General features: G+C 40.1%; 2 protein-coding genes across 7 annotated transcripts in view; both read left to right on the plus strand.

Moving 5' to 3' along the window:
• ap1ar (adaptor related protein complex 1 associated regulatory protein) overlaps positions 1-3,694 on the plus strand; it is an 11,323-nt gene extending 7,629 nt beyond the window's left edge. For all 4 annotated transcript variants that reach the window (XM_032510879.1, XM_032510880.1, XM_032510881.1 and 1 more), the window contains one exon: positions 893-3,694. In XM_032510879.1, the coding sequence (XP_032366770.1) occupies positions 893-1,164 (272 nt within the window). In that variant the 3' untranslated portion in view covers positions 1,165-3,694. The remainder of the gene's footprint in view (positions 1-892) is intronic.
• Positions 3,695-4,979: 1,285 nt separating this feature from the next.
• Positions 4,980-9,381, plus strand: part of smad5 (SMAD family member 5) — a 12,559-nt gene continuing 8,157 nt past the window's right edge. The window contains exons 1-2 of one of the 3 annotated variants that reach the window (XM_032510872.1): positions 4,980-5,232; positions 8,323-9,276. In XM_032510872.1, coding sequence (XP_032366763.1) covers positions 8,874-9,276 — 403 coding nt within the window. In that variant the 5' untranslated portion in view covers positions 4,980-5,232; positions 8,323-8,873. Of the gene's footprint in view, positions 5,233-5,601; positions 5,777-5,861; positions 6,013-8,322; positions 9,277-9,381 lie in introns of those variants that run through there. The other 2 variants (XM_032510870.1, XM_032510871.1) reach the window with 2 other exon arrangements.

Consider the following 9,381-nt stretch of genomic DNA (forward strand, 5'->3'; position numbering starts at 1 on the left):
AGAGGCAGAGCAGGCCATTTGTGCACAGTGCATACAGCGGATCTTATATCTATCAACCCTCGTCAAAAGTCCCATCCAAAATATTTAAACAGGAGTTAAATATGTCGGTATTCGAGGATTCTTGTCTGCCATTCAGCAGAAACACATTTCTTTTCACGTTCATTTTATCTACTAAGACACTGAAAATCACAATATCATTTAATCATTTTAGTATGATTCATACGTGGTAATTATTATGCATTGCTGTTGCAAGGTAGGAGTCCCACAGTGTCTGTTGCCTTGCAACAACAATGCATAATAATATGCATGGCCTCACAGGGGCTGTCTGTATATATTTTTTTTAATATACACACAGCCAATTCAGCTCTGATTATAAAACTAAAGATCCTGCACTGTATCTACGTGTTTACCCTCAGTTTGTGGAATTTGTCTGGGGGTTTAAGGGTCCTCCTTTGAGAAAATGTTAAGTTTATAAAAAAAAAATGCAGTTTGACATACTTTTGGACCCTTACTACATTATCTGTGTTTAAAACGTTGGACAAGCAAGAGTAGATAATAAATAATCAAAACAATCAAGAACTTTAAATACAAAACTTGCTAAATAAGTCCATCAGAAACCAACTACAACCATTACTTCTGGGGAAAAAAAGTCATTTTAGATGCTCCCGATTGATATTACATTTTTTAAACCTAGGTGCTGCACCTACCGTATAATACTAGGGAAGACCCTGATATACATATATGGCATCTAGGTTAGGTTCCATAAAAAGAAATGTATATTAAGTTTTAAATTAGGTTTGGAACAGGTTACTTGGATACTCTGAGCCTGAAGCAGTTTTTGACTTTGTTGCCTTCTGCTGTCAGAATGAAAGCTCGTGTCCTTGTGTTGTAGGAATCAATCGTGCTCTTCCAGCCTGGGAGAGGTCCCGGACGGAGGAGGACATCCTGCGCGCCGCCCTGCGGCCCGGCGCCAAGCCGCTGAACAGTGGCCCGACCTCGGCCTCCGAGGACTCCAACGCACTGGAGTGGGAGAACGATTTTGTGAGTACCCTTCCAGAGGACAACGCAGACACTGAATTTGAGGGATTTGTCAATCCTGTCCTAGACACTCCCTCTGAGGACGCCTTGGACCGTGGCCTCAGGTTGGACAATCAGGACAGATAGTGTCCAGCACCAAAGGAGACGTTTGTTGTGTCCACTTCATGTCAAAGCTCACCAGCTTTTCGCCTCATGAAATGAAATGAAATGTACCTATTGCTCCTCATATTTTCTGTGATATGAGAGTGTGATGCTGCTTAGGAATATGTTGTGTATGTTACTACAGTAAAACGTAGTGATGTCTTTATCAAATACTCTCATTTTTTCCAGTGCCTTCATTTGCCGACCATTTATGCATTGTAACTTGAACAGATCAGTTAGCATCCACTACCATTTGACACATTGTTCAGTAAGTGCTTGTTGAGTCCAGGTGATGCTACAGAAAATGCCAAGGTACTCTAAAGTAAAAGCAGATTGCCGCTTTAGTGGCTGTGTGTTAAAAACATCACTTATGGAAAGGACATATATTTAACTGGTTGTAGGGAGAAGGGGTTCATGGAGTGTAACTTATTAAGTTACTTTTTAAATGCCAGCATGACTATGTCTCTGCATTTGACCCTCAGTCTCTCGGCTTAATTTCAGCCCCCCTCCTCCCACTTTTTCAATCTAATTCAATGTGTCGGCCCTTCGGGGCTTACAGTCTTGTGTTTGCAAAAATTCCAAAAAAGAAGCCCAAGCATGAAAACACTTACTGATATGCTCAGTAGTTTGTTTCTAAAGATACACATTTCCATCAGAGAACATCTGCCAACGAGACATTTTTATAAATGAACATAATTAAACACATGCGTTTCCTGTTAATGGGCCCATTGGTCTATTTTAGGACATGTGGGTTGTAAACTGCCCTTTTTCTTTCCTTTTATTTGACACTTTAACTTCATTAGATCTCTTTTTTTATGTCAAAACCAATAGCACAGAACAGCGACATCATTGCCAAGCACCATGACATCCACACCACAAAACACATAGGATGTATTATTAAGGACAGCAGGTCTTTGGGCCTCTCTACATTATTAGCATGTCCATGATTGGAGAGAGCATGCAGCAAGCCTCATTCCTTACTGCAACAAATACATATTATTTAAACTGGCCTTTTTTCATAGATGGAAACCATCTCTTGAAAAAACAGTCATTCCAATCAACTGGTTCTCTGGTTCATGGTGATAATAGCCTGGAAAGTATGGAATGAAATAGAAATCCTCACATTTCGGAGGCTGCAATAAGCAATATTTTGGCAGCACTAAAACAACTGGGGTAAAGCTAAATTATTAAACTGTTAATGTGGATAGTTGCTCTGAAATACAGGGCAGTCATTGCAGAATATTTATATTTACCATCTTAAAAAAAATCTGATTGGTTGCAGGCAGGAGACAAATCATTTTTAAGTGACTTTTTTTTTATTTAATCTGATGTGAAATCCAGACCAGTTACTCTGAATTTAAAACCATTAATAAATCATTATCCGATGGTTTACTGCGGATAATGAAAGCAATACTTTGTGAAGGTTGTGCAAGTGGATTAAAAAAAGTTTAAAAGTTACAAAACATGCAAAGATGACTCTTGAGGTGGAAACGGGGTCATGTCCCTACAATATATCCAATGCTGCTCTCCAAGGAACCTGCTGTGTACTACTTCCTGTCCTGATCATGTGACCCATCACGTACTCGGGCCAATGGCGTTTCACATTGATCATTTAATCAGTTTGAATCAAAAGTAGTTCACTGATTGCACTCAAGTGTGTGGATTTTGTTAATTTGGTGTAATTAACATCTTTGTTTTAAGACATTTGCTGAAATGAAATGTTGAGAAGATTTGCAAACATTTTCCTTCTCAATATTTGTAATTTAAAAAATAGTGTTTGGAACACATTCCAATATTGTTTTGCTGGGAATACATGATCTGTGAATAGTCACTATAACTTTATTGTAAAATAAACATGTAACTTAACAATCCTTGTCACACTGAGCCTGAGAGGGGGGGGGAAATGAATAAAAGTATAGAAAAATGGATGTACATACACTCACTGTTACGAGCACATGTACATTAAGGGCAGCGGGGATTTTTTTTTTTGTAAAAGATTATTTTTGGGGGCTTTTTCCTCTTTTATTGTAGTGACAGTGGATAGACATAAAAGGGGGAGAGAGATGGGGGGGTGACACTTAGCCTACATGGGGTGAACGCTCCCACAGGGTGAGCCAGAGGCCGCCCCAGATTATTATTTTTTTTTTTTTTTTTTAACCGAACCGTCTTTATCACAACCTTAATCAGAAAATTGTTTATGTGAATGTTGTTATTTTCAAGGCTTTATTTCACACTGGCCAAATGTATACTTATACTTCCATCACAATACACATTTACAAAGTTAGTTCCTTACTAAGATTGGGCTGTTACACAAATATGAAATACCACTCTATTTTCCATTTTTAGTTATTTTATTTGTTTTATTTTTAACATTGCACTGTTTCTTTGTGTCTTGTTACGGCTCAGCTGGTTGAACACTGCGCCCCTGTAGGAAAAAATACTGTAAGCTCATCCACCAAAGCCTATTTACACTGTACAGCTAATCATTTTTATTAAAGTTGGTACTAGTATCTTATTTGTGTTTTTTTGCGCATTCTTATGATTCACAAAATCATATGACTTACATCATGGACAAACAACCAAGCAAAACCCCCCCCTTCATTTCTGTTAAATGTATTTACATCTGTAAAGGCATACTTTACAACTGAATCTTAGCTTAGTGTGATAGCAGGCTATTCAATGCTGTCAAGTAAATCAAAGAAAGGACAAAATGACACTTTATTTTAATAATATAGTAGGTCAAGGTGCTATACAGATAGTGTGTGTGTGTGTGTGTGTGTGTGTGTGTGTGTTGTGTAGTGTGGTGTGTTTGGTGTGTGTGTTTGGGGTGTGTGGGGTTTGTGTTGTGGGGTGTGTGTGTGTGTGTGTGTGTGTGTGTGTGTGTGTGTGTGTGTGTGTGTGTGTGTGTGTGTGTGTGTGTGTGTGTGTGTGTGTGTGTGTGTGTGTGTGTGTGTGTGTGTGTGTGTGTGTGTGTGTGTGTGTGTGTGTGTGTGTGTGTGTGTGTGTGTGTTGTGTGTGTGTGTGTGTGTGTGTGTGTGTTGTGTTTTTAGTGTGTGTGTGTGGAAAGTGCAAATAAAAAAAATAAAAGGCAAAGTTGAACATATCCAAGAAGGGGGAGGGGAGGACACTATGAAATGTTTGTGCATGAGCAATGATTGACATGCAGTCATTTAAAAGAAAATGGATACATCCTTGTAGACAGTGCGGCAGAGATGTAAACTTTACCCACTCCTAATTCCTTGATCAAAAAGTGACCCATGAGTATGATTTATAGGGTTAATAAATGCCATGTGGGAATTAAATCCAAAGTCTTCAAGGTCTTTTAATTCCAAAGACCAAAGGAACTAGTATCTAGATAAATAGTATCTTGAGCCATTTAAATACCTGGGCTTTTAAAAATAAAAATGTGCCTGCCTCTATGGGAATTTAATTTTTTAGGAAGAACATTTATGTATTTATGATACATTATTCATTCACATAGAAAATTGGTGTGCTTAAAAGGTTGGATTTTCCAATTTTTTTTAAATGAAGGAATTAAGATCACTTTCCAAAAGATGTTTTTTTTGTTCTTTTATTCCTCTATTTAATCAACTTTAGCATGGGTGTATAAACTTATGCAACATCTCTGCCTGCATGTGATGGGAGCATGTATTATATTGACTGATTGTGTATTGATTAATCGTCAATACACAAACCAACTGCACCAGTTAATTCGATGTAATTATACTTCCAACTGCCCAAAGCTAGCCAGGTGTAGGTTGCCCTCTAGTGGTTGAACATGGACAACGCATTTCATTTGGAATCTGACTCTGAAGACTGAATGAAGAATCCGCACTCCCAACATTATCTTGCCAGAGAGTATCGGTTCGTCTACGGAAACGTGTGTTAACTAGTAATTATCAGTTTGTTTCTTTAAATAAATTAAATTGATTAAAACTGTTAAAACTGGGAACAAGTGACAACAAAGGACAGCAATACACAACAAACCGCAGTGCTCCAGACTGAGTGGAGCCAGCAACTTGTGAGACGTTACAGAGCCGCAGCACGACCACCGTAAGAATTGCCACTTCGTACACTGGAGCATCAATAACGAATTTAAATAGACCAGCAGTGCTAATGTTTATTTCGTTTAGAGGTGCAACTTCTAATTTTATGTTTGAATCCTATGAGTGTAATAATCTAGCTATAACTGCCAAAAGTGGAAAAAGTTTGTTCACTAGGAACATTCCCTTATTTCTGCGCGAGGGAAGCGAATTCATGTGTCAAACAGTTAGCCATTAATGGTACTACTTTGTAAAAAAAAAAAAAACATTAAAAAAGAGCTATTTAGCTTATGTTGTGGTAGTACGTTTTAGTCACTGCAGTAAGAACCGAATTCTCCTCAGCGGAAAGCGAGCACTAGTTTGTTAGTAAAGCGGAGTGATATGCATTCCGCCTCCCAGTCTAGCTACTTGTGTCCAGGATCTGGAGGACATGGCACGGGGAGACGGAGGGAAGAAACTGTGGAAATAGAGAGAACATATTTGAGAGAGTAGGAACTCCAGCCTGAACGTAACACAGAAAACGTATTGCCATGGCTTGTGTGTCTTGTTAAAAGGTATGTGACTAAGCTGTTATTGAATTGTTTCATTAAAAGACTGGAAGTGAACTCCAGCAAGCTAGCTAGCTAGCTACATCAGCAGGGTACGCTGGGCAGAGGCTCGCCACTTTCCCCTCGGAGGGCTGGGCTAACAGCTAGCATAGCTTAGCCTCAGTTTTGAGAAGTTAAAAAAGTTTCTGGAATGGAGGAAGAGGAGGAAGAAGGGTGAACTAACTTTTGCCTACCGTTAAGAGGTAAATTTATGGCTCATAAAGTCAAATTAACAGAGGAAACGGCGTTCTGGAACGGTAGACTCTTAAACTAGATGACGATAGAGATACGTTGGTTCTTATAAGGTGAATGACTAAGTTTAAGCTAAACAAATTGTGTCCTGTTAACTTTTGCTAAGCTAGTTAGCAACTTCTCGAGGTTACTTGCATTAGCTTGCTACATACCAGGGTACGCTAATACCACTAAAATAAGGTGTTATATTATGACTTTGCGTATTTCTGTGGTTGAGTTAAATTAGAGCGGTGCTAAAAGCTATTTTTACTACTGTTTGAGGATTTGTGTAACGCTAACGTTAGATTTTCTGAATCTCATTTCTCTTTCTCTGGGTGGGGGGTGCTTAACTCAATGGTCTCCCATACTGTCCGTTCCCTGTACTTCAGACTTGTCAAGCATTGAAGGCAGATCGCGCACAGTAGAGCAAAGTATTGTTGAGTTTTTAAATGTTACGCTTCGTTAAAGCGAGATGGACGGCATTAGTTTAATGTTACCTCTGAAGAGTCCACCAGGCTGTGATAATCAACCACTCATACAGGCCAATATAACAGCGATTTGGGATGATTTTTGTTGTTTACCTCTTCCAGTTTGCTTCTTTTCTCATTTGTATGGAAGGGTTTTGGTTTTTGGAAAAGAGCCTCAGATGAGTATTGGTTCTTAGTATGAATTATATCCCTTTGTTACCAAAACTGTCTCCTGACATGTTACTTCAGTTAAAATTATCCAGTGGCTCTAAATTTAAACTAAAACTATGTGAACATTGTGCATGTGGAAAAAGGGAAAAAAGCAAGGCATTTCTTTTGGACTATAGTAAAATATAAAAACAAAGACCATGATTTAACATTGTCTTTCAATAAACAAAATATGTTTGGTAAAGTCTTTGTTGTAATTGTATATCACCCATGTGCTAAGGAATTCTAAGGAGACACTGATGATTTTTGTAAGATCACAAACTATCTTAAGCATGGTTACAGTAAACTTAGGCAATGATCAGTAAAACGGGGTTCAGTTATCCCCAAGTCCCCTTTCAAAATGTGGCTTTGAGAAAATATGTTTGGGCAAGATTGATTTGATTTTCAGCCTCTTTGATGTCATTGAAAGTGAAAACACAAAGAGCTATGAGTGTGCACTGTTATCAGTTAGTGGAGATGATCTTTGTAGAGCTTTATCTGAAGGGTTAGTCATTCAGATGCAAATCAGCTCGGCCCATTCCGGCAAGTTATATCTCGACATCAAACAATATGTTACTGCTCGTTTCAGGGAGATTGGACATGTCTTTATGTTGAAATCTGGCATTTACTGATCACCCCTTTTTACAGTGCAATGGTGATCCATGCTAATAGAGTCCTGCTACATCCAAATCTCTGACTGATCAGGCTATGTGGAAACAGCAGCTGGTGACTATCAGAAAAAACTTGATGTATCACTAGATGTATCACTTTGCCTGCCTACATGTTCTACTTCTAGGTTTCCCTCTGCTTTAATGTGCATGTAGAACAATAAGTAGTGGAAGTGGGTGCAGTGCTGTTGGACAGCTGTGTGCTGGAAGGGAGGGATCGGGGAAGAGATGGGATGAGGGAGGAAGCAGCTCTTTGTGGTCACTTCCTTTTTAACTAAGGCTGGTTTCACAAGCCCCCAAACAGCTGCTGCAGGCTACATGTGTTTGAACTGTCTTCGGGCTGGGGCTGCATGACATACGCAAAAGTGTCAGATATCGCAGCATTTCATTAGTGTAATTGTGTGTCAGGAAGATTATTTCAAACACTCCGTATCTCTAAACAGTAGTTTGTTGCGGCATTCATCAGAGACATCCTGAAGCAATACTCCATTCATTTTTAAGGTGGTGATTCAGAATTACGCTTTTTCATGACTCATGGTTGTGCAACGCCAAAATGGCTGATAACAGTAAATAAAGGTAACTTTATGTATTTATTTATTTCTAAGTTAATTTAAGGTCAAGAGTGTTTCAACGGGTTTTCATATTTGTGACTGTCTGCAAGTTGTACATGTGACACCTTTTTCAGAGAATCTGAATTTTCCAAGTTTTAGCAAGTCTCTTTATGGAAATAATGTGTCAGATCAAAAAAGGGCACACATGTCTTTTTAATCATCCTGTTTGTCACATGCTATGCTGAAGTTCAAACTCTTTTTACAATTGGATTTTAAAAATGTATTTTGATTGTGATATTGGAATATTTGCCTGTTTATCTAAATACGTAATGCCAAACAAAATTAGTGTTTTGCTAATCTTTACATCTGCTTCTCTGTTTGTTTTGCAGAAGCCTTGCAGAGTAGAACACTGACTGTGCACTGGTTGGAGAGGAGCTGGGAGTTGTTGTTGAGAAGCAGTGTCTTCCTTATTTCCTAGCCTGTCATCTTGCACCGGTAAGACCTGCTGCAGCTTGTCCGTTTGACAGAGGTCCTGATCTCCGCTCCTGCAGCCTGCACCCCCTCTCCCTCCATCAGTGGTGGTGACCCAACTCCGGACCGCTTGCTGCAGGGCTCTTCCTGAGCAGCAGCAGCTGCGTCCTGCTTGCTGACTCCCCTCCCTCCCCTGCTTCCTGTCCTTGGTCAGACAAGGCTAAAGCCTCCTCTCCTGACCCCACCCCTCATCTCTGTTGGCCTCTTATACTTACACACACAAGCACACACACTCAAATTCACACACCTAAGTGGTTTCTCTTGTTGACCACGCATTCCAACACACTTATTTAGGCTACTAACGCTAATTGGAGGTTATCAGCAGGGGGCTTTTGGACCCCCCTGGTCCCCCTGAATTGTGCAGCCACCACAGAAGTCCTCAGTTTTACACTACACTGCAGCATCCAGCATGACCTCCATGTCCAGTCTCTTCTCCTTCACGAGCCCAGCAGTCAAGCGCCTGCTCGGCTGGAAGCAGGGAGACGAGGAGGAGAAATGGGCAGAAAAGGCAGTGGATGCGCTCGTGAAAAAGCTGAAGAAGAAGAAAGGGGCTATGGAGGACCTGGAGAAAGCTCTGAGCTGCCCTGGGCAGCCTAGCAAGTGTGTAACCATTCCAAGATCACTGGATGGCCGACTACAGGTTTCCCACAGGAAAGGTCTGCCTCATGTAATCTACTGCAGAGTGTGGCGCTGGCCAGACCTCCAGTCCCACCATGAGCTCAAGCCCCTGGAGGTGTGCGAGTACCCGTTTGGCTCCAAACAGAAAGAGGTCTGCATCAACCCATATCACTACAAGCGAGTGGAGAGTCCCGGTAGGTACCCTCACTTTCTTTAAATAGAATATTCAAAGAATATGGACTTGCCTTCAGGTTATTTTTTCGATACTTAATGCTGAACACATATTCCTAACAAAGTTT

The sequence above is a fragment of the Etheostoma spectabile genome, unplaced genomic scaffold (assembly GCF_008692095.1).
Source record: "Etheostoma spectabile isolate EspeVRDwgs_2016 unplaced genomic scaffold, UIUC_Espe_1.0 scaffold273, whole genome shotgun sequence".
In the NCBI taxonomy this organism is placed as follows: Eukaryota; Metazoa; Chordata; class Actinopteri; order Perciformes; family Percidae; genus Etheostoma; species Etheostoma spectabile.